This window comes from Notothenia rossii (genome assembly GCF_949606895.1).
Source record: "Notothenia rossii genome assembly, chromosome: 2".
Taxonomy (NCBI): Eukaryota; Metazoa; Chordata; class Actinopteri; order Perciformes; family Nototheniidae; genus Notothenia; species Notothenia rossii.
The window spans coordinates 6,114,151-6,134,939 of NC_136904.1; the positions used below are offsets into that span (position 1 = coordinate 6,114,151).

General features: G+C 40.0%; 3 protein-coding genes across 3 annotated transcripts; all 3 read left to right on the plus strand.

The window, feature by feature from the left end:
- Positions 1-303: 303 nt before the first annotated feature.
- On the plus strand, positions 304-3,455 carry LOC307027960 (uncharacterized protein; the record flags this gene model as incomplete). The annotated part of the gene is made up of 6 exons (XM_079662654.1): positions 304-694; positions 1,760-1,965; positions 2,095-2,232; positions 2,698-2,836; positions 2,929-3,287; positions 3,395-3,455. Exons 1-6 carry the CDS (start codon positions 578-580, stop codon positions 3,453-3,455), a joined length of 1,020 nt encoding a protein of 339 aa, XP_079518780.1. The 5' UTR covers positions 304-577.
- A 175-nt stretch (positions 3,456-3,630) lies between these two features.
- LOC307027961 (CUB and zona pellucida-like domain-containing protein 1) lies at positions 3,631-8,546 on the plus strand (the record flags this gene model as incomplete). The annotated part of the gene is made up of 10 exons (XM_079662655.1): positions 3,631-4,027; positions 4,387-4,528; positions 4,654-4,797; positions 4,890-4,961; positions 5,287-5,345; positions 5,542-5,732; positions 5,984-6,384; positions 6,800-6,899; positions 7,142-7,337; positions 8,410-8,546. Exons 1-10 carry the CDS (start codon positions 3,973-3,975, stop codon positions 8,544-8,546), a joined length of 1,497 nt encoding a protein of 498 aa, XP_079518781.1. The 5' UTR covers positions 3,631-3,972.
- Positions 8,547-11,618: 3,072 nt separating this feature from the next.
- LOC307028231 (uncharacterized protein) lies at positions 11,619-20,466 on the plus strand. The gene is made up of 14 exons (XM_079663086.1): positions 11,619-11,843; positions 12,089-12,294; positions 12,408-12,545; positions 13,023-13,161; positions 13,258-14,296; positions 15,145-15,286; positions 15,412-15,555; positions 15,648-15,719; positions 16,044-16,102; positions 16,476-16,666; positions 17,101-17,501; positions 18,812-18,911; positions 19,145-19,340; positions 19,997-20,466. Exons 1-14 carry the CDS (start codon positions 11,727-11,729, stop codon positions 20,131-20,133), a joined length of 3,081 nt encoding a protein of 1,026 aa, XP_079519212.1. The 5' UTR covers positions 11,619-11,726; the 3' UTR covers positions 20,134-20,466.
- Positions 20,467-20,789: the final 323 nt, after the last annotated feature.

Sequence of the window (20,789 nt, forward strand, 5' to 3'; positions counted from 1 at the left end):
CTTGTTGTGTGGTGGACTCTGAAGGCAGCATCTACCTGGATCCCTCCACACAAAGCCAATGGGATTTTGGATTATTGCAGAAGATATGTGGAAAAAAATTGAATTGTAATAGTAATATTATTTTTAATAACATTTAAGTAATGTATTGTTTTTGCACTTGCACATTGACCAATCCTGCAAATGGTAAAAGGGCGGCCAAAAAAAACTATTTTGCAATTATTTTGACTGCATTCCAACTTATTTTGTAATTTTCCCTCCATTCAGTACATTTAATGCAACAATATCAGTTTAAAGCATTCTTATACAACAATAGTTTTGCTCATGGTTTCCATTCCTTTACATACAATAGGTCCACATGCTGCCAGCAAACATTATTTTCATGAAAAGTTGTGTTGGAGTTGTGGGCGTTTTAATTAAGGCATTGTCAAATGTTGTGGAACCAGTTTTGCAGCCGGCTTCTTCTTAAAGATCGATTTCATAACTTGGCAGGAGGGACCATGGCCAGGTGTGTATATATTGATGCTGCAGGTGGATGTGAGCAGCAGATACTTGGAGAGAGAGGTGAATTCGGGAAAAGATGGCCGCCGCTCTGCTGCTCCTGCTTCAGCTGGTCTCACTGGCGTCTGCATCACATCACTACGGGGGAACCGTGACCTATAGCTACAAAGGAAGAAACCCTGATGGATCATTTAGGGTGAGAGGAACTACTTTGAAACCTTTGCGTCAGTTAATAATTAACTAATGTATGTATTGCCGTTGGTATTTTATTTGGGTTTGATTACTCTGATTGTGCTTTTAGAATATGACAATTTCGTCTAGTATATTTAACCTTATTTTTTCATGCAACTATGTTTTCAAAATATTCACCTTGATTTTGATCTTTTGAAAGTCGTTGAGTTCATCAAAAAGATGTGTAATCGATTTAAGTAATCACATTTTTTGGTAGAATAAAGACATATTTACACTAATTAATGTTATTTATTAAATACATGATACCTTTTTGGAGGCAGATTAGGGCCACATGTGATTTATTTTTATTTGAGATCTGACCAAAAGTGCTTTTTTTCAAATATTAAAGTCAGAATTCTGAGGAAAGAAATCTACATCTGGAGAAAAAATCTGAATTCAGAGAAAAAAGTCAGGAAACTGAGAAAATAATTCAGAAATCTGAGAACAATTCTAAAATGTCTGAATCCTGAGAACAAAATTAGATTTTTCTTTTCAGAATTGAAAACAAAAATTCAAGCAAGAAAGATTGCAAGATTTATCACGTTCAATGAAGAATACTGTGGAATTTCCCATTTTCCAAAAAAAAAAGGAATGGGTTCCAGAAAGTGTAATTCTAGTATCTGACATTGTAAAGGAACGGGATGATTACTTTTAATTGTATTGCATCTTTCAACTGTAGTTTAGTCAGTGCTGGTTATCCTCTTTACCATTTTCTGATGTGTATGTTATACTTTCACTGTTATTAGTGATTAGGGATTTCATTACCTTTTACAATTCTCAAGAACCAATAAGTGACTTAAGCATATTGCAACATTATTGGTTTTTATTTTATTTTTTTACGTATGCTTTATTTGACTAAGGCAGAAAGACTTTCAGAAAGTACAGTGATTCAAAAAGATACATGCCCTTCTTAAAATTGCCAGTATTGTATAATTATATTACTGATTCTTACAAAATAGACAAAATGTGAATGAAAAAAGTTAACTTCGGTAAAGCATCTAACTACAGTATAAATATGTTATGTTCAAAGGTGGACTTTCGAAACAGGGCGACCTATGATGGGTGTCAGTATTCCCATTCCTGGAGCTGTTACAACAACAACTGTGGCTATGCCACTAATCAACAGAGAGGCACAATTGACAGGAGCACCAATGCAACGCAATTTAACAGACAATGGTGTGAAACAGAAACAGTTCAACAAAGAAAAGTCGCAACTGACAAACCGTTCCAGATGAGGTGAGCTTTTTCTCTCACTCAAATCACGCTAATGTTATATTTGTGGAGTCTCCAGAATTGCATTGCAAACATGACAAGAAGCAGCTGTAAGATGCAGTACTTCAAGAGTTTTGTTTCCACACCTATCAGGGCAAGTAGCTGTTGTTGGACCAAAACACGAAACAGAGTTTCAGGTTGGAGACTTCTAACTCAAGTAGATTTGGGTGCAAGATCTGACACTGGCAAACCAAACAGATCCCCAGACATTGCCATTCTACCTTTCCTTCGGTAAGTTCCCTGAAGTACGCATGAAAGGCTTTGTCTAACTTTTTATCATGTTGTTGAATAACCTTTTTAGTTCCCCTCAATGCCAGTAAAAGAAGACACTGTGGACGTTAGCCTTGAAAGTCCATAAATGCCAGAGTCAACAGTATGTCTAAAGAAAGCACAAATGACATTGGAACAATTCAGAAAATCCTTACTTTGACTACATACAGTATGCGCATGTATGTCATATAACTTTCTTTCCATCTTTCCAAGAAGAAAGAATAAAAAAGAATTCAACTAAACCAATAAAAAACACAATTTAATTGTTTCTTATAATTTATTACAGTCAAAAAGGTCACTGTCCTTATATTACTTATTGTATTTGTCTATCTACTCACATGTTATAACTTTGATGATTTAATCCTTTTGTGTATGGTTTTATGGGCAGAACAGTGTTCCTTACTCTCGTTAATGTGTCCTTTCAAGAGTTCCCCAGAACTGCCCACGGACCTACAAGCTGATGTCCTTCGACCCTGATGGAGACACAGTTCGCTGCAGATATGGAAATATCAGAAACGTAGAGTGCAGCGCATGTAACCAACCTTCAGGCTTTGTCTTGGATCAGGTTTGTAAAAGAACAAATACATGTCCTTATACATTGTCCAATACCTGACTGATCCTTTGCCTCACTAAATGTCTGAATGTTTACATTGTTAGGGTTCTTGCTCCTTACATTACCGCAATGCCATCGCCAACCCAAGTGTTTTTGGATTTGAGTTGGTTGTGGAGGACTTTCCGCAAAGGCCCATCACTCTGTCCTACACCGATGGAACCCAATCCTACAAGGCTCCACTGATTCCCATGAGGCGTAAACGAGCCTTTATCCAGATATACCCGACCACGACTTCAGCATCAACCAGGACTGCAACGCCAAACACAACTCCATGGTGGTGGTGGCTTTATCATGCGACTCCAGCACCAACCACGACTGAAGTGCCAACCCCAACCCAATGGTGGTGGCATCATAGTCCAACTCCAGCACCAACCACGACTGAAGTGCCAAACACAACCCCATGGTGGTGGCTTCATCATATTGCTACCACACCAACCACGACTGAAGTGCCAACTCCAACCCAATGGTGGTGGCATCATAGTCCAACTCCAGCCCCAACCACGACTGAAGTGCCAAACACAACCCCATGGTGGTGGCTTCATCATATTGCTACCACACCAACCACGACTGAAGTGCCAACTCCAACCCAATGGTGGTGGCATCATAGTCCAACTCCAGCACCAACCACAACTGAAGTGCCAAACACAACCCCATGGTGGTGGCATCATAATCCAACTCCAGCCCCAACCACGACTGAAGTGCCAACCCCAACCCAATGGTGGTGGCATCATAATCCAACTCCAGCACCAACCACGACTGAAGTGCCAAACACAACCCAATGGTGGTGGCATCATAATCCAACTCCAGCCCCAACCACGACTGAAGTGCCAAACACAACCCCATGGTGGTGGCTTCATCGTGCAACTTCAGCAACAACCACGACTGAAGCGCCAACCCCAACCCCATGGTGGTGGCATTATAATCCAACTTCAGCAACAACCACGACTGAAGTGCCAAACACAACCCCATGGTGGTGGCTTCATCATATTGCTACCACACCAACCCCACGTCTGACATCAGCCTCACTCCCGCCCACAAAGACCAAACCGCGGCTGCATACATATCCAACCACCAAAGACAACCGACCCATGCATGGCACCACGCCTCCTCTCAGTAAACTGCCTTTGCAATTCTCCTTTCTTGGTGAGTCAGGTTCTACTTATCCTAAATGATTCAATCCATACTTACAGGAAAGCTGTTGCTGCACTTCCTTCAATGGGTGTAGAATGTCATGCACTTCTTGCAGCTTTAATTTGCAACGTCCTCCACTAAGATAAAGGTACATGCAAGACTTTTTAGTTCTTCTGAAAACCCTAACCGTAACCCTATTCCGCCCAAAATATCAGGAAAGAAAAACAAAAAAACATATAACTTAAAGATGCAGATATTTCGCCTTTGACAGCTAATTAATATAATCTGCTGTGACAGCTTTGACATTTGAGCCACAGACAATTAAAAAGTGGTTTTAAAAACTGATCAAGAACTATTTTTTGTAACTGCAGTGGACCCACCTGCTCCCTCGTGTGTTGATGGACTCTACTTGCCAAAGTTTGTGCACCCAACCCCTGAAAATGGACAACATATCAATGCAGAGGTCAGCAAAGAAGTGGAGATCAGAGTTCGAGCACAAGCTTCACATGCAACGTAAGTGAGGATCAACGTGATGAGTATTGCCTTGTGGGATCAGAACATTATCAGCATTTCTGCTAGTGAGATAACTTCAGCGATAAGAAGCAAATATCTGGTTTCTTTCTTTTGTTTTCACACAGACTACATGATATCATCATCAGTGGGCCACTGAATATCAGAAAGCACAGAAGCACACGTGGAGACTTTGTCATTAGGTGGACGCCTGGCCCTGATGATGTGGGGGATCATTACCCAATCTGCTTTGCTGTTGAATCAGTAATCGAGTGAGTGAGCCTTACATTTATTTTCTATTTGAGACAACTAGTATGCATTTGTGTGTGTTAAATATTGATTTCACTTTTCACACATTTTACAGTCCCGCCTCTACCCTCCCCCCTCAAACCACAAGTAATAACGGTCACCATTACCACGTCACCCAATCTCCACAGTAAGTACCAGTTTGATATTTTTGAATCAAACTTAAAAAGCTAGGAACGACTAAGAAACATATTAGGATTTAAAGAATACAGAAGTCAGATGCAAATGTGTTTAAAAGTTAGAAATCCCAATTGATGATTGCTTCTGCCATTGACATAAACAAATAAATCGTCTGCATATTGATTCAAGTGAGTATGAGGTCAAAGTTATCTACAATTCAAACACCTGTAATGATTTAATAAGACATTTCAGCCTTACTGAATGAGTAACAGGCATTACTCCTTAAAAAAAAAAAAATGGCTCAAGATGAATCTTTGGTCACTGATGCTTTTCAGGTCCGGCATCTATCAGTCCGAGATGAGGTGCGTTCTGGTGAACATCGGTAAAAGACTAAGTAAGAATGATTTTTCTTTAACATCAACATTTTATAGTAGAACTACAACTGGAAAGTAATTCCATTAGTGGCTTCATGGACTTTTGCAAAGCATTTGTTTTTGGGTAGAATCTTAAATAAAACAACTGCCACCTGTAGACTAGAACCATTAGTGTAATGTGTATTTATTTTGTAAACTATTTATCTCTTGCTCTAGTTGAATCCCATGTGACCTGCCATGAGTCCTCAATGACGGTAGAGGTTACCAGATCTTCTCTCCCTGGACTACATGAGGATCATTTACGCCTCAATGACCCCAGCAACACGGCCTGCAACCTGCAGACAAACTCCAACAGCTCGCACATCATCGCCGTCGTACCCCTCAACGCCTGCGGCACTCAGATCGAGGTAACAATAGAGCATCTGTTTCATCACCTGCCGGTTTTTTCTCTAAGCTATTGTTGCTTTTTATTAGGAGAATGAGGATTGAACAATTAGAGGGGAAACACCATCACCCGCCATAGGGATTTTTCTGGACTTGGTCTTAAGAACTAAAAGTGAAATTACACGTTTGACATTAAAGCATGAAAACATGTTGTAGTGGAAACTCCAAATACACATATGAACTTGAACACAATATGTCCCCTTTAACTCTGCAGGAAGATGAGGAAAACCTGGTTTTCAAAAATGAAATCACCACGGTGGACAACATACACGACCTGATCACCAGGAACCACCTGCTGGAGGTCCAGTTCTACTGCCAGTACCCCAAACGTGGGAACGTGTCGCAGGGCTTCACAGCACACAGGAGGAATGTGGTGGTGTGGGATAAAGGCTTCGGAAAGTTCACCTACGAGTTTGAGTTTTACCCAAACAGCCAATATGGAAAAATGGTTGATCCAGGGCTGTACCCTCTGGAGTACGATGTGACGGAAAGGATCTACATACAGATAGAGGCCAAATCTACCGTCAACAACACCCAGCTGTTTGTGGAGTCCTGCAGCGCGGCGCCGTATGACACCCCCAACTACTGGCCAACATACTCCATCATCGAGAATGGGTAGGCATGAGCACGCCATCTAGTGGCATATCTTTACCAATGAATTGGTTTTCTTTCATTAGAGAGTAGTGTAACTAAACTGCCCATAGGTGTGAATGAGAGGTTTGTAGGCAGTGCATTTATATGGGGATTAATCAGGCAAACACATACATTTGCAGTCCTCCGTCAGGTACACACTTTTATGAATTCAAAATAATAGAAAGGATGCATTGGTATGCATTGTTTTTGGTCTACTTTGCTTTCATAATATGTTTCGAAAAAGGTTGAAAAAGGTATCAAAAAATACACTTAATGGGTGAAATGTGGCTATTTGTCTCTGAAGATTTCCTTTTAATACATCAGACACCACATTTAGCACCGTTTGTGAGGCATGGTGGCAGAGGCAACATTCCTTTTCTTTTTTTTTTGCTGTTAGGTGTACTGTTGATCAGACAGTTCAAGTGCATCCGAAGGCCAACCCCAGAGAGTTCAGGTTCAGCATGGAGGCCTTCCAGTTCATCGGCTTGCACGACCAGGTGAAGAATGAAATATGAGGTTATACTCTACTGGTGGAGGAACCTCTCTGATCTTTTACTTAATAAAAATAACAATACCACATTTTAGGGATACTCTGATGCAGATAAAGTTCTGGCATTCAAAATGTTATTTAGTAAAAGTATTTTAAGATAATGTAAGGTGTTTCTGACAACAGCTCTGATATTCTGAGAGAAGTCTGTATATCTGCTGATGTAATGACAGCGTGTTGTTTTGCGTTCAGGTGTACATCAGCTGTTCAGTGCTGATGTGTGAGGCAGGGAGCAGCGGCACCAGGTGCTCACAGGGTTGCATCAACTCCCCCCTTACTGGGCATCATACTCACCGCAAGAGAGAGGCCATCACTCAGAGCGCCAGGCACTTCATTTCCCAGGGTCCTCTGCGTTTGAAGAGATCAGTGGAGAGCACCCGGAGTCCAGGTACGTTTTCCCTCAGAACACCTGCCTACTTTGAGGCTACGGTTGAAAAGTGAAAATCAGGTCCTATGTCTTTTTCTAACCACTTTTCCTTAAGGAAATATGTGAATGAGGATTCATCAGGACTTAGGAAAAGAGACTGCACTGACACTGGCAGACTCTTATGCTTCCATACAGCTGACTACTCAGAGCGCATCTAGATACTTGGCTCTGTGTATTTTTATCATGTTTTTCGGACTCTATAAACGTACAGTACAACTTGTTTGGATTACACATCTACATCTACTCCAACTGCTACACATGGCCTACACATCTACTCCTAAATTAGAATTGCATTTAAAGAACTGGGGTTTCCGGGTGAAATGGAGATATAAAGCTGAGTATCATCAGCGAAAAAATGATATTTTACATTATTATGGTTAATTATGTTGCCAAAAGGAAGCATGTAATGTAAATGGGTGGTGATGTGAATATGTTGTGCAGTACATATATAATATATTATCAGCTTAAATACATGTGGTAAAACACATGTGTACAGGTATGCAGTTAGTATAATTCATTGTATATACTTTAACATGTACAGGTATATAAAGGGTAGTAAAATAAATGTATTTACTAGCATGTGTTCATCTATATAATAGGCTAGTAATATGATTATGTGAGTAACCAATACAAGTACAGTTGCAACTGCTTCAACTTGCTTAAAACACTGGGGATTTAACAGAGGCAATCAATCAACCAATTTGGCCTACACATCTATTCCTATGAAAATCACCATTCAAACAAGTTTATTTAAAAATGCATAGATTAAGAAACACAACTTGGTAAAAAATGTTAAACTTAATTAAATCATTTTACAGTAGTTAGCTTAGCGTTCATAGTTCTCCTTTTGGTTTAACATATTGTTGAAAGTTACATAAAAGCACAAAATATGGCATAAAAACACATGATATATAATATTGTAAAATACCTAATAAGCACAGTAACTGACATGATCTGAGTTTTTCTTCACGGTTGGTTGTTTCTGTGGACAGCCGGATGTTGACATTTAAATTATGCTTCTCTTTTCCTCCAGGGACCCCCATGAATCTGAACCTGGTGTTCATCGTTGGATTTCTTCTTGCAGCCGTTGGAATGATCAGTGCAGTGGCCCTGTACAAAGTCAAAGCATCAAAGATCAAATACCAACCGTTGGCCTCTTTTGAAAACTAAAAAAAGCGGCTAGTTGAGAATATCCATTTATTTGTCCTGCCTTGTGGGTTAGAAGTGGTTTTAATTGTGTTATTAACCACTGTTTACTGTGTAATCCAATATAGCTTTACAAGTGATTGTTCTTTCATGTACTGCATTATGATTCAAAACTTGATTGAAATGTGTGCCGCCCAATCATAATAATGCTAAATGTCATCATTACATTTTCAGCCTTAACCTCATTTATGCTTAATGTCTCAATAAAAACATATTCTCTTAAATGTTCTTTTTGCTTTTGTCCAATTTACTATCTTTGTCTTTTGCACATAAACAAACACATCTTGGATAGTCTGGTTTTAAGTAAAATAAATGTTTCTTTACTGAACCTCATAATGTTTTAGAAGTCGTGCAGCAACCGATCAAATGTTAACACCTGCAGTAATCATTAAGTAATGAATGTGATGGAAACTTCTGAAGCAATGGAGATGACACTCAGAGTTAAGAACCGTAAAGCAGCCTCACCAGATTGATTGTGTGACTTGGCTGTGGTTGTAAAGATGGGTTTGAAAAAACAGCTTAAAACAGTCAAAATATTTGGTCAATGACTGGTTGAGGAAGATTATTACAGAGGGTTTAGGACTCAAACAATAAAAGATAATGTTTGGTATGATAATGTTAAACAGCAGCTTGGCTGTATAAGTAATCACAACAGTGATAAAATGAACGACTTAATAGACACTTTTATCCAAAAGCAACTTACATACATTTAATACTGTGGGCCATCCCCACTGTGGCAATTTGGGGTGAAGTGTCTTGCCCAAGGAATGACTTGATTTGGTTTGCTATTAACTTGACAAATATGGCCGGTTTGCAATATCAAACTACATCAGACCTGGTGGAAAATAAGTGGCCATTGTTCCTCCTGTCCAGTAATCACATTTATCTATTGAGTCAGACCAGCTGCATAACTGGTTCAACCACATTTCACTGTAAATGCTTGAATACACCCACAACGATAACAAAGCATGACATTTGATGATAAAGAACAATTGCTGGCAGCATTTTTGACATATTGATGTCATTGCGACTGTTAAGGAATCGAAACCGAAGGCACATCTATTATTGTGTTAGAGCACTTTAAAATGACCCCGGTGGCCTCAGGCCGTGACCTGTCTGGCGTATCAGTTTTGGAGCAGATCAGACAATGTTTAGCCGATGTTTAAATCATCTAAAACAAGCCGTTTCTCATTTGTCTGATTTCCTCCTGCTCGCCTACTCGCCTCCTATATACTAGATAATCAGACCTTGTTCAACAAAGATCATCAGATAATTGTTTTGACTTTTGAGGCACAGCCGCAGCAGAGAGTCTTGAGTTTGAAGAAAGCCATACAATTGTAGGCTATTTAGTGTTGTTTAATCAATCAATATTTACCGGTCTTGAATTTCCTCACTGGATTATAAAATGCTCGAATCTTATTGTACGGGGACATAATGAAGATTTCATCAACTGAAGATGAAAATATAGATTGAGCGATATGTACCATTTTAAGGAAATAGACTGTTAGTGGTATTCACAGAAGCTCCGCAGCTGTAGCTAGGCGCTGCTAATGAAAACTCAAGTGCTCAATTTGTTGGTTTTTCTTTTTTATTAAGAATTGACCAAGCATATCTTCAGAGTTCTCAAGTGTCACGCAATTGGCGTGAGACACACGCATTTCACTCCACTCACACGCTCACACGCCACACCTTGTATTTCTCACGCAGAGATGTCTTTCCAGGTCACCGCCCACCAAGTTGCGCCGCAATTTTGTAAACAAACTAGGCTTGTTTGAGACGCGTGCACTCCACTAGATTGAGAATGTTTCAAAATACTCTTACAAAATTAAACTTACTTTTTGTTTATACTGTTTATAAGATGTTTAAATATTAAATGCTTTATTCATTAATGGTTGTATAATTCTACAAATATTTTTATTTTTAAAGTTTTTAAATGTTTATAGTAATTGTTCTCTATAGAACATTTTGTGCTGTCATTTTATTCAACGTGTTTGATTGGAAAATGTTAGAACAAAGATGTAAAATAACAGTATTCTACCTGTAGAGCTTTAGGTTCTGTAATTATTTTTGTGTTTGATCTTAAAAATCTAATAAAAAAAATGTAAAAAACTGTTTTTCTCATCAGAACTTTATTTAAGGTATTGGAATGTAACATTATAAGACAATGGATTTTGAAAAGAGAGGAAACATCTGTAAAATTACAGTGTTTCCCTATAAAATCTTTAAGGGCGATTCCCGGAAATTAATATCTTCTGCACTTTATTTCAGTTAAAGTATTTTACTTTAATTTAAGGGTTTTTATTTGGCAGCCGCTGCAGCCAGTACTTTGACCGTTTTTTTACGAGTTTCTTTTTTACAGTGTAGCCTATTTGATTTGACCCAACTGGACTCACGTGTGAGATGCTTTTTGTGCATTTTTGCTTGCTGTATGTGGATGACGTGATTGATCACGTCATGCAATAGTATTTGACAGGAAACCATTGTATGAGCTTCCTCCAGGAAGGACCGGAGCTTGGGACTACAGTTATGCACGTCTATCATTGTAAATTCACAGTAAATTACTGGCGACTCCTGCATTGCTTTCACAAAAGAAATGTAAAAGTACAGGCCCTTGTTGTAATGCATGTAAAGCAAAATGATGTAATTCCCCAGTAACATACTGTAATATCACAGTAATTCCTTAGTCATTGAAGCTGTGAAGTTACAGTATACAGTTTTATATTTACAACAATGCATTGTAATATCATGGATGTGAAATTACAATACATTGCTGAGAAGACATTCACAGTAAATTGCTGTGAACCTTACTGTGAAAGTCATGCAAAAAGTTGCCAGGTAGTTATTGTGAATTCACGGTTAATATTTTTACAGTGTAGATATCCTTACAGTTTCGATTCCTTAGCATTCACAATGACAAAAATATGTCAACACGCTGCCAGCAAATGTTCTTTATCATCAAATGTTGTGCTTTGTTATCGTTGTGGGTGTATTAAAGCATTGACAGTGAAATGTTGTGGAACTAGTTATGTAGCTGGTCTGATTCAATAGATGAAGGTCATGACTTGGCAGGAGGAACCATGGCCAGGTGTGTATAAAAGGATGTGAGCAGCAGATACTTGGAGACAGAGGTGAATTCAGGAAAAGATGGCCGTCGCTCTTCTGCTCCTGCTTCAGCTGGTCACACTGGCGTCTGCATCACATCACTACGGGGGATCCATGACCTATAGCTACAAAGGAAGAAACCCTGATGGATCATTTAGGGTGAGAGGAACTACTTTGAAACCTTTGCGTCAGTTAATAATTCACTAATTTATTCATATTTATGCCGTTGTTATTTTTACACTCACTTCTGTTAAAGTTTTTGCCATACATTAAATATAGTTTACCTCAATGTTTTCTTTTAAATGTGTTGTCTAGCTTTTTACCTTGATTGGTATATGTCAAAGCACAAAATACATTGGAAATAGCGATAGAAATATGCATTAATATTATTATTTTTTTCAAAGGTGGACTTTCGCAATAGGGCGACCTATGATGGGTGTCAGTACTCCCATTCCCAGACATGTAGCACTGGCAACTGTGGCTATATCACTAATCAACAGAGAGGCATAACTGACAGGAGCACCAATGCACCGCAAAGCAACCGTCAATGGTGTGAAACAGAAACAGTTCAACAAAGAAAAGTCACAACTGACAAACCTTTTCAGATGAGGTGAGCTTTTTCTCTGACTCAAACACTTGTATCTGTTGTTTTGATGCTTATCCTAAAATAATAAATAAAAACAAGCATCTGTATAATGCAGTATTTGTTTGCACACCTATCAGGGCAAGTAGCTGTTGTTGGATCCCAACACGTAATGGGGTTTCAGGTTGGAGATTTCAAACTCAAGTAGATTTGGGAACAAGATCTGACACTGGCAAACCAAACAGATCCCCAGACATTGCCATTCTACCTTTCCTTCGGTAAGCTCCTTCTTTATTTTGTTGTTTGATTAAATGGCTCTGTATCATGAAGGTGCAGTCCTGCAGACAGTTTCTGCTCTGCACTCACAAAGTAAAGTGACAAAATGGGTGTTAACCTTTACAGTTCTGCCTTACCCTCGGCTGAAACCTCTTTCTCAAAATAGTTGTTAGATGATTGCTTTACAATTGCCTCTATTTAATAACTGTGTCTACTGCTTCCATTCATTTGAATGAAATTATATTCATTAAAAAAAGGTCAACTCGCATTGTGTTTATTTTTTGAAATGGGTGTGTAATATGCATATAAGTATCAATTTAAATTATTTGAGGGTGGGTTTGGCACCACCCTAAAAGAAGTCACTGTGGCCGTGCTTACTCTACTACCTCACATGTGCAGTTATAACTCTGATTATTTGATCCTTTTGGGTTTTATGGGCAGAACAGTGTTCCTCACTCTTGTTAATGTGTCCTTTCAAGAGTTCCCCAGAACTGCCCACGCACCTACAAGCTGATGTCCTTCGACCCTGATGGCGACACAGTTCGCTGCAGATATGGAAATATCAGAAACGTAGAGTGCAGTGGATGTAACCAACCTTCAGGCTTTGTCTTGGATCAGGTCTGTAAATAATTTTTAAAAAAAAATTCCTTATACATTGTCCAATACCTGACTGATCCTTTGCCTCACTAAATGTCTGAATGTTTACATTGTTAGGGTTCCTGCTCCTTACATTACCGCAATGCCATCGCCAACCCAAGTGTTTTTGGATTTGAGTTGGTGGTGGAGGACTTCCCGGAAAGGCCCATCACTCTGTCCTACACCGATGGAACCCAATCCTACAAGGCTCCACTGATTCCCATGAGGCAAAAACGATCATACTACCACACATATCCTCCCACGACTTCAGCACCAACCACAACCCCATGGTGGTGGTATCATCATTCTACTCCAACACCGACCACAACTGCAGCACCAACCCCAACCTCATGGTGGTGGTATCATCATTCAACTCCAACACCGACCACAACTGCAGCACCAACCCCAACCTCATGGTGGTGGTATCATCATTCAACTCCAACACCGACCACAACTGCAGCACCAACCCCAACCTCATGGTGGTGGAATCATCATTCAACTCCGACACCGACCACACCTGCAGCACCAACCTCAACCCCATGGTGGTGGACTCATCATTCAACTGCAGCACCAACCCCAACCTCATGGTGGTGGACTCATCATTCAACTGCAGCACCAACCACAACTGCAGCACCAACCACAACTGCAGCACCGACCACAACTGCAGCACCAACCTCAACCCCATGGTGGTGGAATCATCATTCAACTCCAACACCGACCACAACTGCAGCACCGACCACAACTGCAGCACTGACCACAACTGCAGCACCGACCACAACTGCAGCACCGACCACAACTGCAGCACCGACCACAACTGCAGCACCAACCTCAACCCCATGGTGGTGGAATCATCATTCAACTCCAACACCGACCACAACTGCAGCACCGACCACAACTGCAGCACTGACCACAACTGCAGCACCGACCACAACTGCAGCACCAACCACAACCCCATGGTGGTATCATCATTCAACTCCAGCAACAACTACACGTCAGACAACAGCCCCACCTCGATCCACATACCGGCCGTGGCTGACTCCAACCACCACAGACAACAGACACCTGCATGGCACCACGCCTCCTCTCAGTAAACTGCCTTTGCAATTCTCCTTTCTTGGTGAGTAAGGTTTTACTTGTCCTCAATTAGTAAATCCATACCTACAGAAAAGCTGTTGCTGCACTGACTTCAATGGGTGTAACCTGTCATGCACCTCTTGCAGCTCTAGTGACAACGTAATGTGCAACGTCTTATTTTTTGTTCTACATTTTGGTTTTAAATACATTCTTTAGCAGAAGAAGTAAGTAAATGTTCTACACCTGCATAGAGACATTTTAGTTGTTTTGAAAACCCTAACCCTAACCCTTAGGTGAGGTTGACTCACAATTATGGATTTGCAATTTTCTTTAGGTTAATGCAAATGTACATGACCGGCTCTTTCAGGTAAAATATTCGGAATGTTAGGGATTAGGGTTGTGAAATGTATAAATCGGGAAAAATGCCAGGATTGTTAGATCTTTAAAAAAAAAATCATTACATTAGTATTTTGAAGCAGTCGTTTTTGATTTCTTTCGAGTGGTGTATAGCGCCATCTGGTGGAATCATTTTCAAAATGTTGTCTTTGTGTCGGTGAATTAACAAGAGGCCATAATCAAGGAACTGACAATTATGGTTTTGAAGATGGGCTTCTTTTGAAAATGAATGCGGGTGTGGTAAAATGTCAGGGATAATACGGCCTCACAGCTTTCTGCAACAATCCACACAAACAAGTGGAAAAGCCTTAATTGTAAGATAAAAATGTTTGTATTTCCCTCTTCAAAACCCTAACCTGCACATATTTAGCCTTTGACAGCGAATGAATATAATCTGCTGCGACAGCTTTGATGTTTTGAACAACAGACAATGACAAAGTGGTTTTAAGAACTGATCAAGAACTCTTAAAGAACTGTTGCACTTTTTAACTGCAGTGGACCCACCTGCTCCCTCGTGTGTTGATGGACTCTACTTGCCAAAGTTTGTTCTCCCAACCCCTGAAAATGGACAACAAATCAATGCCGAGGTCAACAAAGAAGTGGAGATCAGAGTTCGAGCACAAGCTTCACATGCAACGTAAGTGAGAATCAACGTGATGAGTATAGCCTTGTGGGGTCAGAACATTATCAGCATTTCTGCTAGTGAGATAACTTCAGCGATAAGAAGCAAATATCTGGTTTCTTTCTTTTGTTTTCACACAGACTACATGATATCATCATCAGTGGGCCACTGAATATCACCAAGCACAGAAGCACACATGGAGACTTTGTCATTAGGTGGACGCCTGGCCCTGATGATGTGGGGGATCATTACCCAATCTGCTTTGCTGTTGAATCAGTAATCGAGTGAGTGAGCCTTACATTTATTTTCTATTTGAGACAACTAGTATGCATTTGTGTGTGTTAAATATTGATTTCACTTTTCACACATTTTACAGTCCCACCTCTACCCTCCCCCCTCAAACCACAAGTAATTCCGGTTACCATTATCACGTCACCCAATCCCCACAGTAAGTACCAGTTCGATATTTTTGAATCAAACTTAAAAAGCTATGAACGACTAAGAAACATTAGGATTTAAAGAATACAGAAGTCAGATGCGAATGTGTTTAAAAGTTAGAAATCCCAATTGATGATTGCTTCTGCCAGAGACATTGACATAAACAAATAAATCGTCTGCATATTGATTTGAGTGAGTATGTGGTTAAAGTTATCTACAATTCAAACACCTGTAATGATTTAATAAGACATTTCAGCCTTACTGAATGAGTAAAAGGCATTACTCCTTAAAAAAAATGGCTCAAGATAAATCTTTGGTCACTGATGCTTTTCAGGTCCGGCATCTATCAGTCCGAGATGAGGTGCGTTCTGGTGAACATCGGTAAAAGACTAAGTAAGAACGATTTTTGTTTAACATCAACATTTTATAGTAGAACTACAACTGAAAAGGCATTTATATTATAACCAAAATGTTAAATTCCATTCGTGGCTTCATGGACTTTTGCAAAGCATTTGTGTTTGGGTAAAAACTATCAAATCAAACCCATTACTTCGGCGAAAAACACCACCCATGTCCTGAATTTATATGAACTGAAACCTTTCTTTTTGGTGAAACAATATTGAAGGGGAAACAAGTCACTGCAAATCTTTGTTAACTAGCGTTGCATTCTTCTTCTTGTCTGTTCTGGAGCGTTACTGCCACCTGCAGACTAGAACCATTAGTGTAATGTGTATTTATTTTGTAAACTATTTATCTCTTGCTCTAGTTGAATCCCATGTGACCTGCGATGAGTCCTCAATGACGGTAGAGGTTAACAGATCTTCTCTCCCTGGACTTCATGAGGATCATTTACGCCTCAATGACCCCAGCAACACGGCCTGCAACCTGCAGACAAACTCCAACAGCTCGCACATCATCGTGGTCGTACCCCTCAACGCCTGCGGCACTCAGATCGAGGTAACAATAGAGCATCTGTTTCATCACCTGCCGGTTTTTTCTCTAAACTACTTTTTATTTGGAATATGAAAAACTCAGTCCTTAGTGCTTGTGCAGACACATTTGGGTATCGGGGGTCCCATCCAACCTGCCTGGGAAAGAAACACATTCAGGTAAACTACAAAAGTCAGTTTAAGCAACAAATATAATGCAAAAGTTCACAAAAACCTTTTTCAAGTTTTACCAAAGTGACAGTTTTTACAGTGTTTCGGAGGGTTTCGGTACCACTTCCTGTGTCACATGCAGCACTTTTTTTCGGGGACTGGGTCCTAAAAAATAGTCTTCAGTATAAGTAAAATTACAATGTTTTAGACATTAAAGCATGTAAAGGTTCTAGTTGACACCCCGAATACACATATGAACGTGAACACAATATGTCCCCTTTAACTCTGCAGGAAGATGAGGAAAGCCTGGTTTTCAAAAATGAAATCACCACGGTGGACAACATACACGACCTGATCACCAGGAACCACCTGCTGGAGGTCCAGTTCTACTGCCAGTACCCCAAACGTGGGAACGTGACGCAGGGCTTCACAGCACACAGGAGGAATGTGGTGGTGTGGGATAAAGGCTTCGGAAAGTTCACCTACGATTTTGAGTTCTACCCAGACAGCCAATACAGACAAATGATTGATCCAGGGCTGTACCCTCTGGAGTACGATGTGAAGAATAGGATCTACATGCAGATAGAGGCCAACTCTACCCTCAACAACACCCAGCTGTTTGTGGAGTCCTGCAGTGCGGCGCCATATGACACCCCCAACTACTGGCCAACATACTCCATCATCGAGAATGGGTAGGCATGAGCACGCCATCTAGTGGCAACAGGGGACAAAACAATGCATTGGGAAAGATGTGCTGTGTCAGAGGTTTGTAACTAAACTGCCCGTAGGTGGGAATGACGTGTTTTCAGGCAGTGCATTAATATGGGATTTAATCAGGCAAAGCAATTATTATTATTGTCTTTATTGAACAAGGACCATCAATACACATAGGTTAATCTCAAAAAGAGAACATTTCTGCTTGCTTCTAACTCATTTCCATCTGCAGTCTTCCATCAGGTACACACTTTTGTTAAAAAACAAAAGAAGGACAAAAAAGAAAAAAACGAGTATGTTTCAAACTTTTTGAAAAAGGCTTCCAAAAATACATTACGCCAGTGGTTTTCAAACTGTGGGGCGCGACCCCTGGTGGGTCGCGGAGGTACTGCAGGGGGGTCGCGGGAAGATTTTTTAAATTTGATTATTTTCTCCTTTTAGCTTTGTGAAGCACCTTGAGATGACGTTGTTTTTAAAGTGTGCTATATAAATCAAACTTATTATTATTATTATTATTATTATTCAATTGTAAACAAACACTGCTCAAAAATATCTCATTGATCAGAGAGCTGTGGGCATAATGCTGCCTTTTGCAACATCCTACTTGTGTGAGATAGGCTTTTCTTGCTGCCATCAAAACGAAATACAGATCAAAGCTGAACATTGAGAATGAACTGAGAGTGGCAGTTTCAAAACAACAGCCCCGCGGTTTGAAAAGATCTGCGAGGGAAAGCAAGCACACACAAGTCATTGATAGGCTATGTTTGGAATAGGAATGGTAAAGTGATGTGATCGTTTGCAACCTGCAGTAGAAATAGTAGTTCATTAATATGTTTTCCTTAAAGACATTTGAATTTAAAAATCTACTACTCTGGGATGAAGGCCTGGTAGTTTTAATTAGGCCAAATGAATTCACAGTATCTATTAAAGCACTTTTGTTCATGTGTAATCCATAATAAAATATACAATTATAGTTGGATCTTTGTATCTTATTGTTATTAGCAGAGACAATGTAATGTTTTTACAACAATATACAATTAATCCCATCAATATAGATGGAAACCGGGTTGGGGGGTCCCGAAAATATTTCCAATTACCCAAGGGGGTCCCGACGGAAAAAGTTTGGGAACCACTGCGTTACGCCAAATGTGGCTATTGGTGTCTGAATTGATTTCCTTTTAATGTATCAAAATTAGCATTATATTAGCAATGTTAGCAATTACCAATTGTGAGGCATGGACTCACATATGCAATATTTCTTAACTTTTCTTTTTGTTGTTACTGTTAGGTGTAATTTGGACCAAACGGTGCAGGTGCATCCGGGGGCCAACCCGGGACAGTTCAGGTTCAGCATGGAGGCCTTCCAGTTCATCGGCTTGCACGACCAGGTGAACAATCTAATATGTGTCTATACTCTCTGATCTTTTACTTAATACAAATAATGAATACCACAGTGTAGGAATACTGCATGTTGCATGTAGTCTGACATTTTTACTAAAGTAAAAGTACAAAAGTGTCAATATATCTTGTCTTTGATCCGACCACAGCTCTTTTATTTCTCCACTTGATGAGAAGTCTGTATATCTGCTGATGTAATGACAGCGTGTTGTTTTGCGTTCAGGTGTACATCAGCTGTTCAGTGCTAATATGTGAGGCAGGGAGCAGCGGCACCAGGTGCTCACAGGGGTGCATCAACTCCCCACTTACTGGGCATCATCATCACCGCAAGAGAGAGGCTATCAGTCAGAGTGCCAGACACTTCATTTCCCAGGGTCCTCTGCGTTTGAAGAGATCAGCGGAGAGCACCGGGAGCCCAGGTACGTTTTCCCTCAGAACACCTTCCTACTTTGAGGCTACGGTTGAAAAGTGAAAATTAGGTCCTGTGTCTTTTCCTAACCACTTTTCCTTAACGGGACTTCTGGAACATAGTGTCATCACTAGTTAACACTTGCGCTCCTATTGGCTGGTGCTGCAACACATTGTACGTGATAGGCTAAGGGGCGGGACATTTCTAAGTGGTTGACCGATCACAACAGAGCCGGCCAGCTAACCAATCAGAGCAGACTGGGCTCTTGTTTCAAACAGAGGGTGAAAAGAGGTGCTGTAGCACAGGCAGTATAAGAAAAATAAAGAGCTTTTTGAACATTAAAGCATGGAGACATGTCCCTGTAGAGACACTAGATACTGATATGAGAATGAGAAGATTAGGTTCTAACCTTAGTGAAAAAGTGATGGGCCTTAGGTATTGTGGGGCAGGATTTTCCAGTGTATCTTAAAGGAGATATCAAGCATCGAAGCTCCTTTCCTATCATCAACATTTTAAAAAGCTGTTGTCATGGATGCCACTTAGAGACCTCTGGTAATTTCACTCGGTTGGGGACCTTCCTGAACTAATAAGACAATTCGACCACGTCCTCTGAGGAGTTAGTCTTTGAAAATGCCAAATTAAAATAACGCTTCTCTTTCTCTCCAGGGACCCCCCTGAATCTGAACCTGGTGTTCATCGTTGGATGTCTTCTTGCAGCCGTCGGCATGATCAGTACAGTGGCCCTGTACAAAGTCAGAGCATCAAAGGTCAAATACCAACCATTGCCCTCTTTTGAAAACTAAGAAAGCGGCCATTTGAGAACACCCATTTTTTTATCGGTTGCATTTGACTACATTAAACTTCTTGTTTTTTTAATGCTATCAGATAACGAGTCTTCATTTGTGCCTTATGGGTTATAAGTGGTGTTTATTATGGTGTTAACCACTGTTTACAGTGTAATCCTATGTAGCTTCACAAGTGATTGTTATATCATGTACTCCATTATGATTTAAAACTGGATTGATATGTGTCAATCAGTATAATGCTTAATGTTAATAGTACATGTAAAACGTCATTGTTCCGCCTTATCCTAACTCATTTAGATTTAATGTATCAATAAAAACTCTCTCACATCTCTTTTGCTTTTGTCCAATGCATTTCTCTTTCTCTCTTGCACCAAACACACATCTTGGATAGTTTATTTAATATAATACAAATGGCATTATTTGTAATGCTTTCCTGTTGCTGAACCTCATTATTACCCTTTAGTGTGCATTTGACCTGGGATTGAGCTCTGTTTTTATTTACTGTTGAAGATGACTGGTAAAGGAAAGTTGCATATAGATATGAGGGAGAAAAGTGTTTAATAAAACAACTTGATATAACATACGTTTATAAATCCTGATTATAAAGAGAAGATTACTTTGAGGTTTCAGAGATTGAATGGAAACAGTCCCAT

Bases quoted from the DNA above. Each gene is read 5' to 3' on its own strand.
- LOC307028231 (XM_079663086.1), top strand. From the start codon at position 11,727: ATGGCCGTCGCTCTTCTGCTCCTGCTTCAGCTGGTCACACTGGCGTCT. The intron at 14,297-15,144 runs GTGAGTAAGGTT...TTTTAACTGCAG, and splicing joins TTTGCAATTCTCCTTTCTTG to TGGACCCACCTGCTCCCTCG. The intron at 15,287-15,411 runs GTAAGTGAGAAT...GTTTTCACACAG, and splicing joins GCACAAGCTTCACATGCAAC to ACTACATGATATCATCATCA.